Consider the following 13726-nt stretch of genomic DNA (forward strand, 5'->3'; position numbering starts at 1 on the left):
AGGACTGTTGTGTTGAATGGCTTGTTTTGGTCTAGATTGTCCTAGTGTTCTAATGTCCTAAAGATACGTTTCGTGTGGGTTCATGTAGATGATTATTATCATTATTGATGATACAAAACCACCACCAGCAGGGGGAGCTAAAAGATTACATCTGGGGCACATTCATTGATAAAATATACAGGTATTATGTGTCTTCCAAGATGATACAGTAGATGGCAGCAGGGTGGCCAGCTATAAAAATATATGGCCTATAATACAGAGTTTTGGCCTAGGACCTCTGTTTAGGGACAGGTTGAGGGCGATGGTTGTAATAGGATGAGGCCTGAAAGTTTTCTGAGACATTGAATCTGTCCTGGAAGTTGTCTTTAGAAAGGTCTTACAGGCCTCTTCTGGCCAAAGAGGTAGAAGTTGGGAGGTTTGGTGTTGGCAAGGGCTTGACTGGCATGATGGAATAAGAACTCAGGGAACAGAAAGAGGAAGCTGATTATGGTACTGCATGGGTGCTTTATACTATGCTTTATAAGACCAGGTTTTGTGTAGGTAGATCCTGAGAGGCTTTTAGGTTTCATGCGTTCCTATGTTTTAGTCCCTTTCCCCTTCTGGTATTGTTACTGTAGCTTTTGTAATTAAACCATTTTCTTTTATATACTGCACTTTGACATCCTTGACATTATCTGAGTTTGAGGCCAGCCTATGAGCATCCTCTAAAGTCCACAGTATGTCTGTACTTGATGACAACTGGATTTTGAGGAAAAGTCTATTTGCAATTTAAATACTGTAGATGTTATAATTTGCTCCAGAGAAGCACGTTTTCAATTCTTAAAATGTTAGAATTTAAAATAAATGTAATTTAAAATGTCAAATAGAAACACGTTCGACTAGATTTGTACTGATAGGCATAAAATATTAAATGCTTCCTGTTAAAATTGTACAGCTAAATATTTGATTATCTGTCATGCCATTAATTATTTTTGTTTAATTATGCATCATGACTAAGCACATTATTATAGGCAATTACAATAGAGACATTAATAATAATCTCACAAAAAGAAAGGCTACCATCTGCACCTCTGGCCCAAACCTGCACCTTTCTTTACTTCAGTGTTAGCGAGATGAAGTGTAATTAAAACATCTGATTGTTATATATTTGAATTATTTGTCATTTGAAAAATAAGTGCACTATTTTCCAAGTCAAAATTATTTTTGATATACAAAATGGCAGAATCGCACAGTTTTATCTTCAAAAAGTACATGGATATGTCGTAGTCATAGATAGATAGATAGATAGATAGATAGATAGATAGATAGATAGATAGATAGATAGATAGATAGATAGATAGATAGATAGATAGATAGATAGATAGATAGATAGATAGATAGATAGATAGATAGATAGATAGATAGATAGATAGATAGATAGATAGATAGATAGATTTTCTGTCTGTCTGTCTGTCTATCTATCCATCCTCTGAGCCGCTTATTTCAGTTCAGGTTTGTGGGTGGCCAGAGTCATCCTCAGAACATTCACATTTATATACCCACAATCTCAAATTAAATTAATAAATTAACCTTCCCATCTTTGGAATGATGTGGGAGTAAAAAATAGAGTAGCCATTAAATAGCCAAAGCAAACATGAAGGAAAACTCGTAAACTCTCTTGGACCATAACCATTTGCTGGATTTGAATATGGGATGCTGAATCCGTGAGTTAATTCACTAACCACAATGCCTGGACATTATCTAGGCAGTTTTTAAATTTTGAGGTGTTTTTATTCTTATTCATAATTTGTATATATTGTTCTATGCATTCACAGACAAGAATTAGCTTTTTTGGCTTGACAGTTTTTAAATGTGATTATTAAGACAGAAGTAGAATTCATTCAAAATGAGATGAGTCTGACATTTAATGGAAGGACAGGCAAATCTATGATGCAAGACTGCAAGGGTGAAGAATAAATCAGGGTGACTGAGAATGTCATAAAATGACTACTATCAAGGCAGCCATCTTTCATTCTTCATCCTAATATTAAGCCATTAATGGTGTACTGGGGACTAACTGTGCCATAATGATGTTCATTCCCTGTAGGCATCATGCCACACTTTTTCCTTTAACCCTCTCCTTCTGACTGCCCAATTGACACCGATTAAGAGGCAGTAACTTGATCCATGGGCATGTGGCCGTCTAAGAGGATTACCTTTTTTCAGTCTTAGCTTTCTGTGAAGTCAGTAGATGGATTGGGAGAGCATGGGGGGTCATGAGGTCGCTGGAAAGGGGTGTGTGGAACTCCCAATATCTATGCAAAAGGACGAAAGTTCAAGTCTTTAGAGTCCTGCTGCTTCCTGTCTTACTCTATGGTTGTGAGACATGGACACTATCCAGTGACCTGAGATGAAGACTGGACTCCTTTGGTACTGTGTCACTCCGGGAAATCCTTTGGTACCGTTAGTTTGACTTTGTGTCAAATGAGCGGTTGCTCATGGAGTCCCGAATGTGGCACATTATCTGCATTGTGAGGGAGCGTCAATTATGGCACTACAGCCATGTGGCATGTTTCCCTGAGGGTGATCCGGCTCATAAGATCCTTATTGTTGGGGACCCAAGTGGCTGCTGCAGCAGATAGAGGGTCATTTATGGAGGGTAGGACTGGACTGCGTGTCTTCCTGGGGGGTTGCCAACCAGGATCTTGAGCTGTTTCGACGTGTAGTGGGTGCGGCAATGCACTGTACCAGTACATACTCCTCAACTTGACTTGGCTTAGTTTTGAATGCTAGTTCTATTTTATGGCTTTTGGTACAGTAAATTTACCCTTGCGAGACTGAGTCACTCTCCGAGACTGAGCAGACCATATTTATTTAAAACTGTGCATCACCGCGTGTCTTATCACACTTACCAACAGCTCTTCCAGCAGCATCCCAAGCATTTCCCGGATGGTCTCCCATCCAAGTACTGGCTGAGCCCAAACACGTTTTGCTTCAGGAAGATGACATGTTCTGAAGTGCAGATGGCATGACAGTAGTGGAGCAGTAATGCTGTAGTGGATGGTACTGAACTGGATGGAGCAGACTGACCACCCACACCCATTCTTAACTCAAATTATCTTCATGTCTCCATTATTTTGAGTATAACCAACTTATTTTACTTTCACTGAGAACTTCATTTCTTTAAATTTTAGTTCTTTGACATTTATTTTAACGTATGTTACCTGACCAATGTCATGTCATTTTCTAACCCACATAATCAAGACCAGGGCTGTGGGTTGAAGCTGGAGCCAATCCCAGCTAGCATAGGGCACAAGAAGGTTCAAACCCTGGACAGGGTGCCAGCTCATCACAGGGCAAACGCAGTCACACATGCATGTCTTTGGACTGTGGAGGGAAACTGGAGCACTTGGAGGAAACCCACACAGACATGGAGATAACATGCAACTTCCACACTGGGGGGACCTGGAACACGAACTCTGGTCTCCTTACTGAGAGGCGGCAGTGATACTACTGCACCACTGACACTCACACAAAGGCACAACATAAATAGTACATGTTCAGATAAATAGTTTATCCTTTTGCTATTGTCAATATCAGATACGTTTTAATAGGCTTAAACTTTGAAGAGTTAACACAGCTTGGTGTCCACTGCCTCTGGCATCATCAGAACAATCCTCAATTCATGCAAAAATGTTGAGAAAATGTCATATAGCAACATAAATATGTATCAACATTCTCAGTTAAACAAATGCACATTTAGTCAAATTTGAATGAGAAGAACACATTTTTGAAGATGTGGCAATTTATAATTCTTAAATACTGCATTTAGGATTTTTCCAATGTATCGCATTCAAGCTTGTTGGTGCCCCATCCTCCCACAAACCACAAGATTCCATGTAAGGTGACCACCTGGCTTGTCTGGCCCCTAAGACTTACACTGTGTACTGGTCTAACAACAAAATGTTTCATTTCATACAAAACCACAGCATTATCCAGTCAGGAGGAACACCTGCCATTCATTGGCTCATTTCAGGATAAGCAGGTGGCAACTTCCAGCAGTGAGAAGATCGTATCCTCTGGATAAGGGTTCTCCAATCTTTTTCCCCTGAGAGCTACTTTTACAAAATGAAAATGGCCGAGAGCTACTCATGTTTTCTAACGTTTATTCTCATAGCTTATTTCAACCCAAACAAACTGAATAAGCTTGTTCTGCCTGAAAATTTACAAAATGTTGGTGTCCACAACTCACATTTTGCATTAAAACATCACAAAAAATATTTAGTTCACCTGCAAGTGCATTTTGTATGTCTGTATGCATGTTCTAGTGTATCTCACACTATTGAATTAAAACATGAATGCTATCAAAACAAAACAATGCAATTATAAATACACAGATATTACTTGTTCATTTGTCACTTTGTTACATGTCACTGTTTCACTTCACATGTCCAGTTGCATGTGTGATGTGTTTTTAGTTAGTCAGATGACTGGCACTGCATGGAGACAGCAAGAGAGGTGTATGGTGGAGTGTAGCCACTTAGGTTCACTCTTATGGAGTCATTTAAATGTTCATCTGTCAGTCTTGTTCTGGACTTTTATTTCATTACATTTATGTCAGAAAAGGCAGACTCACAGAGGTATGTAAGCCCAAACAAAGCAGACATTTTAAGAGCAGCTTGGTGAAGATTCTTATAGTTATCTAGCTCTACTAAACTCCATAAATTCTAGGAATGCTGTTGACTTTAACTGTACATTATTTTAAAGGTTTACTAATACATAATATATAAAATCCAATGTCTGTTGGTCCGCTTTAAACGGGAGAACTACTTAATGGATTTAGATTGGGTTTTTTTCTATAATTTGCTTGAACGTTCCGGTTGATTTTGCGACTTCTCTCATTTCACTATGTATCATAGTTTGCTTGTGGTACCGATTTATTTGCATAAATCCGAGAAACACATAGCAGGCTGGGGTGGTGGTGATTGGCCTTCCTCACTCTCTCGCCAGCTTCGGGGCATGTTCCTTAATTCTGCTTAGCTAGCGAACGAGAGAACAATTGAATTCAACTTTGTTTGATATTTAAAATAAAGTGTTACTTAGGTCTTGATGAGTTTGAGTCCAGATATTCTCTTAAGTATATGCCACATTGAAAAGACAGATTGCAATTCAGATTGTGATTTTGTATTAAAAGGATCGTGATATGATTTTTGGAAAGATCGCCCACTCCTAATTTGACTTATCAAGTTTTCAAATTTATGTAGGATTCATTAACCCTTTGGCGAGCTACTTGGAAAGGGACTGCGAGCAACGTGTTGGAGACCCCTGTTCTAGATGCTGTACTTGGTAGTTTGGAAGGCTTTTCAGATCCTAAAAATGTCTTCCCTCTTTCTTTGTTCTAATGCTTAAGGGATATTTACTGTATTCATAAGGCAGCCAGAGTAACTCATGCAGGTGAACCTTGTACTTTCCCATACAAACTTAGTGATGCCCTACTCCACTCATTAATGGTAAATATTTCAAAGTATTTAGTCTACAAATCAAATAAAATCTATGTCTTGATCTTGAAACTAATCAGCACTGTACTGTATAACTGTATGATGCAGCCATTTATTATGGCTTGTTTTTCAAAAAGTCAGTTAGCAAGCTATTTATATTAAGTATATTGTGTTTTATTCTTGCATCCACAGCAGGATGTATCTAACAGTAGAGCAGTCAGGCTGATGTCAAAATTATGTCATAGCTTATAATATTCTGTATGTGTGCCATCGTATCATTAATGGATAAGGATGAGAGAACAGTTCTGAGTCAAACTTTTTGGCAGTAGTTTACATTCTTTGATTGCTGCATTACTAGTTCCTACATTTTTTAGAAAAATAATCTGTGAATGAAAGCTTTGGTGCTACAGAAGGAAGTGGATTTAAAGAATCGTATCTATGATTCATAGTAATGAAAAAAGTGTTTAGCTGTTGAGTCAAAGACAAGTTCCTTCATCATTTTTCTACACTAGCAGGTATTCTTCTTGTAAGTTGTGCTTAAGTTGTATTTTGTGTGTTCTCCAAACCCAACTTTCCTTTGCAGAATTACCAGAATTCCACAGCAGTACTTGCAAGTTTCTTCAATTTTTTCATGGACCAAACTTGTTCATACTGGAGCAGTTCAGAGTCACCAGTTAATCTAACATGAATAGCTGGGAAAGCTGTTTGAGTAAAACTTACACAGACATTGATAGAATGTCTAACCTCCATTAATACAGAACCTGGGGATGGATTCAACTCTACTGTCATCAATGGATCCTTCTAAAAAGAGTATCTTTAAGAGTTTCTTCAAATCCTAACTGTTAATATCCTTCATTTGCACTTTACCACAAGGGGTGAACCTGTGGCTCAGACTGAGTACTTCAGTCACAGACTTGAAATGCCATAGTGGGTTTACATGCCTCCTCATAAAGGCCTGATATTAGATAGCCTAATGGCATTCCTCTATATTTAAAAATATACAAAAATTGACACATTTCCTACTTTTATAATCATCAACATATTCTAGTGTGTTATAAAATAAATTGCATGGGAATGAGCAAACACAAATGGTTTTTGTGAATAAGCTGCTTGATACATATTTTGTTTATAGATAGATGGCTTATTAATCCCAAAGGAAATTGCAGAGTTACAGCAATGGACAAAAAGGAAAATTTTACATACTGTAAAAACTGTAATGATCATAGCCTTAAGTATGCTAACAAGGTACAAATACACATATAACAAGAATCCACCTTGATAAAAAGACAAGTGCCTGTGTGTCCGTCTGTGTGTCCATCTGGTTGCTATGTCATTCCAAAACATGGCGCATTACAAACATTTGTAATAAAATGCTTTGCATTTGTCATTCCAACAGATGGTGCATCACACCCATTTTTAGAAATGCAATTTTATTACTATGTGAATTCCTAAATACATTCCAGTAGATGGTGTACTGCAAAGGTTATTGCTGAAATCTGCATTGATTACTTAGATTTCAACCCATGTTAGATGCATAGTGCAGCTAGTCCACCTTAATAAAAGGATAAGAGTCTTTGTGTGTGTGTGTGTCTGGTTGCTTTGTCTCTGTCAATCCAACAGATGATGCATCATGGACATTAACACATGTGTTTTACACCAGAAGTGACTCTACTCCACTGGGGCTTTGAGCACGTTAATCTGCATCCTGCCCTGCAAGCAGGTCCTTCAACTTGCAAGGAAAACTCAGGGGTTGTTGGCAGGATTGGTACTCCTACCAGTTGTTCCAGTGTATTGCTGTGGTGTCACCCGCTGCATGGCTGCACTGGGGTCCCAATCTAGGTGGTTCATTGCATGGTGGGTGTGGCAACGTGCTGCATCAGTGCATGCTCCTAACCGCATGCACATACCACATGACATATAACACTGGCATATGCATTGCATTTGTCTTTCCAGCAGATGGTGCATCACAAACATTTGTAGTAATGCATTTTATTACTACAAATGTTTGTGCCATCTGTTTGAATGATAAATGCAGTGCTACAAATGTTTGTGATGTGCCATCTGTTTGAATGATAAATGCAGTGCATTTTATTACTACATGCATTACAAAATACTTCTAATACAGTAGACGGCACACTGCAAACGTTAATGCTGACATCTGCATTGATGACTTAGATTTCAACCTGTCTTAGCTGAGTGGCACAGCTTTTTATTCATAAGTAGATCAACAAAGTGTAGGTATTACTAAGTGTAAAGTGATTAGAATTGCATATACTTATAAGTTACAATTTCACAGTACAGATTAGCCATATTCACAGTATATTGCACATGGCATCATGTCTTTTAAGATGTCTACTAAACCAGTTCAGTACCATTTAGCACACAGGGTGCAACACCACTTCAGCCAAGGAGTGAGTCATTATGTAGTCTGATGACTGAAGGTAGACATGACTTGACATAGCACTCTTTGGAGCTGCACAGTTATTTCAGTCTGTTACTAATTGTGCTCTTCTTTATATACAAAACTTCATACAGGGGGTGAGAGTCGTGGTCCAGGATAGTAAGCAGCTTCCTGAGTGATCACTTTCTCCAGTGCGTCCAGCCTGACTCCCAAGATTGAACTGGCCTTTTTAATTGGTTTATTTAGTATGTTGGCATTACCTACACAAGTGTCATTTCCACAGCACACTAACACATAGAAAAATACACTACAGACTGAAAGAAAACATGTAAGAGTGGCTGGCATGAACCAAATGACCTCAGCCTTCTCAGGCCAATCTGAAAACCTTGTTCTATATTCTCTGAGTTGGTAGTCCAGTCAAGCCTGTCACTCAGATGTGCCCAAGGTATTTGTATGTCGCCATCAATGTGAACCAATAATAATAATAATTCTTTGCATTTATATAGCGCTTTTCTTACTACTCAAAGCGCTCAGCAATTGCAGGTTAAGGGCCTTGCTCAAGGGCCCAAGAATAGAGTCCCTTTTGGCATTTATGGGATTCGAACCGGCAACCTACCGAGTGCCTGTGTAGATCACTAGCCTCACAGCCACCACTTCGCCAGGGGCAGAGTAGACTTGAACTTCCTGAAGTTTACAATTTTCTCCTTTGTCTTACTGATGTTGAGCTGCTTCTGATTCTGTTTACACAGAAAACCCTTTTGCTATATTCCAAAAGATGAAATGAAATATTTTATTGGGTTTTTCAACTGTTGTTAGGTGGAAGGTCATTTCTAATATAAATATGACTCTGAACCTTCCACAGTGAGCTCCTTCCTGCATTTGCATTTGCCTTTTTTCTTTTCATATTAAGAGTAAATGTGACTTGATCATTTGCTTGACTGCTCTTCCTGGGATCTCCTTCTTGAAGACTGTCAGCTGATTAGCACATTTTCCACATTCACTGAGACAGACGAGAAGAAGTGCTGGCAAGAGGATGAAACTTGAGAGGCTGCTATAACAATTATATCTCAGCTGGTGCTGAATTGAGGTTGACACCTAATCGATCCAAACCTGCTTTTTAATTTGTATCGGATTTTTTTTTCTTCATTTGCACGGAAGACAAAAAATATCTCCAGTTTGCGTGGGTATGTCTGTGTGTATTTTTATTTTATCCTTTTGAAAACAGAAAGTCTGTTAGGTGAGCCTGGTGACAGGCCTCAGGGGCATTCAGCTCGGTTCCTGCCTGGCAATCTGAAAGGGATCCCTGCCCCTTTAAATGCGCGCGGCAGCTTGGAACAAAGACATCTAATTGTCATGCACCCTCACTGTTCAGCAGAATTAAAGCTTTGTTGTTGTTCTTAATTAAAATCGCAGGACACCCTGAATAACAACTCGTTTGGGAAGAAGTACAGCTGGCAGGAAAAAGTCTCCCGGTCGTCGTCACCCTTGAAGACAGGTGAGTGCACACTGATGACCAGTGATCTCAGACACCCCCACTCCCACCCCCACCCTGCCCTTTGTCAAATTTGCTGGAAACTTTGTCAGTGCTGTCAGCAGAGGCTGCCGGGCCTTGTGGGGGAAGTGAATTTGGAAGCAGATTTATGGAGTACAAAACTGACGTTACAAGACGAAATGACAGCTTAACTCAAGGTCACTGGTAGTTGATTCATTTATTTAATTATTGTTTCTCATCTTTCAAGCTTTGTGTTGCACTGCAGTTGCCAGACAAGCAACCCTAATGAGCAGTCATAGAGGCATATTGCTCTTATAACAAGATTGTCTTGGGGTGGGGATGGGGATTGAAAATGTGTCATTACTGTATTTTTCAAAAAACTGCAAGTCTGTGTCATGTTTCAGATCACTTTAGAGGCAGAAAACTGTGTTAATAACAAAAGAAACATTCCTCAGAAAGTGGTAGCCTCTTTAGAGTCCCCATCTGAGAGGATGTTTTATTCGGCGGTGTGTTTGTAGTGCTCTGCATTTGTGCGACTTTCTGTTTGAATTCTCCAGCTGAATAGTTTTGTAGTTGGTGAAAATACCGAAGCTGCAAATGGGCCTTGATGTCAAACCGATTATAGCTTCTATTTTTCTTTTTTATTTTCATGCTATATTATAGACAAAATAAATTAAATTGTTACTGTTTTAAGAACAGCAAATGTACATAAAGGCCAAAAATGTGTCACATAAGCTACTTGAAGTTCAAAATTTGAGATGTACTGTAGCTAACTTTAACTGGAGTGTACTGACAAGAGCTGGGACCTGGAGCCTTTGCCAGTTTCACAATGGGAGGGTAAGCTTGGTGATGTGGTTGCAGCTCCTTATCCGTTAGTTATGTACAGTCAATCCCCAAGGGTTTCATTAAGAGCCGGCACTAGATGTGCCCAACAATCCAAAGGGAATTCCTCAGACCCCAATGTGTAGAACAATACAGCTGCTGCATTATTTTTTTGCCAGACGATCAAAAAGTCTTCAACAGCATACAATGTCATCACTACTTCATACATTCATTTCCTAGTAATTGAATGAGAAGAAACCTACTTATTGTCTCCACTCAAAAAGTTGTATTGTGTTATTTTTGCAAAGCTATTGTGTGATTTTACAAAACTGTGCTTTTTCACAAAGATATCGGCTGCTGCTGCCAAAAACATCTGGCATGTGTATGCTTTGGTTGTTTACTGATAGCTATTGAGGGAGAGGTTCAGCATGCACATGACTTGCAATCAAAGGACAAGAACTGAACCAAAGTTATAGGTATACATTTAGTTTTAATCGGGTTAAAGTTTTGCAAATAGAGTACAGGTGTTTAAACACTTGCTGGGTGGTAGTGCAGAGCTGTAATTCCTGCTTCACAGCACTAGGGTCTGTATCAGGTTTTCATGGCCTCCCCATGCATTTGTAAATGGGTTTCCTCTGGGTGCTCCAGTTTCCGACCACAGTCCAAAGACATGCAGGTTAGGTAGATTGGCGATCCTAAATTGTCCCTAGTGTGTGCTTGGGGTGTGTGTGTGTGTGTGCCCTGCGGTGGGCTGGTGCCCTGCCTGGGGTTTGTTTCCTGCCTTGCACCCTGTGTTGGCTGGGATTGGCTCCAGCAGACCCCCGTGACCCTGTAGTTAGGATATAGCAGGTTGGATAATGGATGGATGGATGGTATCCATGAGTCTACTTAACTGTATCAGATTACCCTGAAAAATACCACAGTTACTACATTCAGTCATTCTTATTTGGTTGATAAACAACTGAGGGAGAAGTTACCAATGTGAAACATCATGAGTACTTCACACAACTACAGTCATTTCATCCTCCAACAAAGCAGAGGACAGATGATGTAAAACATTAAAATTAATGCAAATAACTATGCTGACTTTACTAATAAGAAAGATAAAAATATAAAAATGTTACAATAGTTCCAGACAAATGAAGGCATTTTTTGTGGCAAATCACAGAGAAGATAAGTAGTACTAGGTTGTTGTACCGTGTTAGCCATTATGAATGTAGAGAAAAGCCAAGCAAAATAAAAAATCTTTATTGGCTAACTAAAAAGATTACAATATGCAAGCTTTCGAGGCAACTCAGGCCCCTTCTTCAGGCAAGAGGGGCCTGAGTTGCCTCAAAAGCTTGCATATTGTAATCTTTTTAGTTAGCCAATAAAAGGTGTCATTTTGCTTGGCTTTTCTCTACAGAGAAGATAAGAAAAATGTAAACCACTGCAATTGTTATTCTAACCATGGCATAATCAAGTGGGGTCACTTCTACACCAATTAAGCTGGGTGGGCCCCAATATCTGGGCTTATGAAATGAGCTTGTCAGCTCTACTTTAGTTAGTTGGAAACTTTTTCATATGTTGAAAGCCTTACAGATCTTTCAAAATGGTCCTCTGTTCTATGTCTGAGTTAGTCATAATACTGCTGGAGCTTACTTAAAATGTCAATCTCTTCCCAAATAACACCTGGTTTGGTGCTAAATTATGATTCATGTCGCACAGATGTGTTAATAGCGCTAATGATGGTCGTTACCATTTCACTGTGGAGCCCTGCTTGTCAGTCTTGTCAGAGCCACCACCTTCTGTTGTAGACGGCTGCCTCTCCTCTTTCTATCATTTGCATGTGATTTTCCTGGCTGTGTGGTATGTATTTGTGTTCTTTTTAGATCCTCCAGTTTGCATTGCTTTGCTGACACTGACTACATTTATTATTGCTTTATTTATTTTGTCTAGTGATAGTCAATGCAGTCGTTAATGCTGTGATCCTGAAACCTTTTAGAGTGCTTTTTTGACATGTTTCACAGCAAAATACTGATTGATTGATGTGGTTTCTGCTTTTTTCAGGAGAGCTGACCCCAACCCATGACCACATCTGCCTAAGTGACGAGGATAAAGTTCAGCACAACACCACGCAGACCAAAGACAAAGGCACCTCCACTGATGCTCCTTGCCGTCGCACCTCCTCGACTCAGAGCACTGGGGGCACACGGTCCAAACTACATGAAAAACCCACATCGGGCCTACAACAGCAGCAGCAACAGCAGCATCACAGTAAAGGTTCTTCAGAAGGTCACAGGGACCGCATTCGTTACCACACAGATGTACGGCTAGAGGCCACTGAGGAAATCTACTTAACCCCTGTCCAGAAAAATTCAGACTCCTTGGAACATGATAAACCTTTCCTCTCTCAGTCCAGTGAAAACCGCATGTCCATTAGTTCAGACATAGACACTACACATTGTCAGTCACTGCCCAACAGAACAAACCCTTCAATTAGTGAAGAAGATGAAGTGTATACCACTACAAATACCTCATCAGTAGAACACAAGATGAATGTTAAAAGAACAGCAGATCATGGAGGTGATGCTTTTCAGGCAACCTCTTGTATTCCACGGACGTCTGTCAGCTCTGAGGCTAGTGGCCTCTCTTATGATTCGGTCAAATATACTTTAGTAGTAGATGAAAACATGCAGCTGGAACTGGTGAGTCTCAAGCAGTGCTATTCTGGTTACAGCGATGACAGTGACTCTGCAACCATCTATGACAACTGTGTGTCCTCACCCTATGAGTCAGCTATTGGTGAGGAATACGAGGAAGATGCATTGAAACGGGACTCGGTGTGCCTCTCTGAAGACTCTACTCCTGAAGTAGACATGCCTTTCACCAAGAAATTTCTTAATGTCTTCATGAATGGACGATCACGATCCTCAAGTAAGTGTTTCTTGGTTTCCCTGGATAAGTTACTTGATTTTTTTTATTATTCTTTAGTAGGTAACAAATTGTCATTAAAAACTTAAATATATTTTTGTCTCCATCATTTCTGTAAAACGTTTGTACCCAGCAATGAAAAAAAGGAATTAGAAACCCGTCAGATTGCTGTTTGAGTTTCTGAGGGTGAACAATGCAAGAAAAGTTAATAAATAAAGCACTTGTGCTCACATGAAAATAACATGAGGAGCATCGAATTAGTTCTGACATTACTACAGACTTGCGGGTTATTTACTAGACACTCTTATGTCATTGTACATTGATGGCACTCATTTAGGACATGTTTAAATGATATGCTAGTAAAAGATGCAGAACAGTTTTCTTTTTAAAGATCTTATAAGGAATGTATTTTTTTATCCCCGGCAAATATTTATGTTGTATGCAATGGTGTACCAGTCCCTGTTCAAGTGTTAATTCTAACTGTCATTATTAACAAACTAGCTGTGTAAGCCTGTGCTGTAAAAAGCCCGGGGTCCTAGAAACTATTGAAATTGTCAGAAAAAAAATGGAAATGTAAAAATGTCAGGGAATTGCAAGGAACTACTCTGGGCATCTCTCTCC

General features: G+C 39.4%; 1 protein-coding gene across 1 annotated transcript in view; it reads left to right on the plus strand.

Annotated features, from left to right (window-relative positions):
• Positions 1-13726, plus strand: part of LOC120526165 (C-Jun-amino-terminal kinase-interacting protein 1-like) — a 269108-nt gene that overhangs the window by 210110 nt on the left and 45272 nt on the right. Inside the window, exons 4-5 of the mRNA XM_039749182.1 lie at positions 9292-9373; positions 12242-13108. Coding sequence (XP_039605116.1) covers positions 9292-9373; positions 12242-13108 — 949 coding nt within the window. The remainder of the gene's footprint in view (positions 1-9291; positions 9374-12241; positions 13109-13726) is intronic.

This window comes from Polypterus senegalus, chromosome 1, assembly GCF_016835505.1.
Source record: "Polypterus senegalus isolate Bchr_013 chromosome 1, ASM1683550v1, whole genome shotgun sequence".
Classification (NCBI taxonomy): Eukaryota; Metazoa; Chordata; class Cladistia; order Polypteriformes; family Polypteridae; genus Polypterus; species Polypterus senegalus.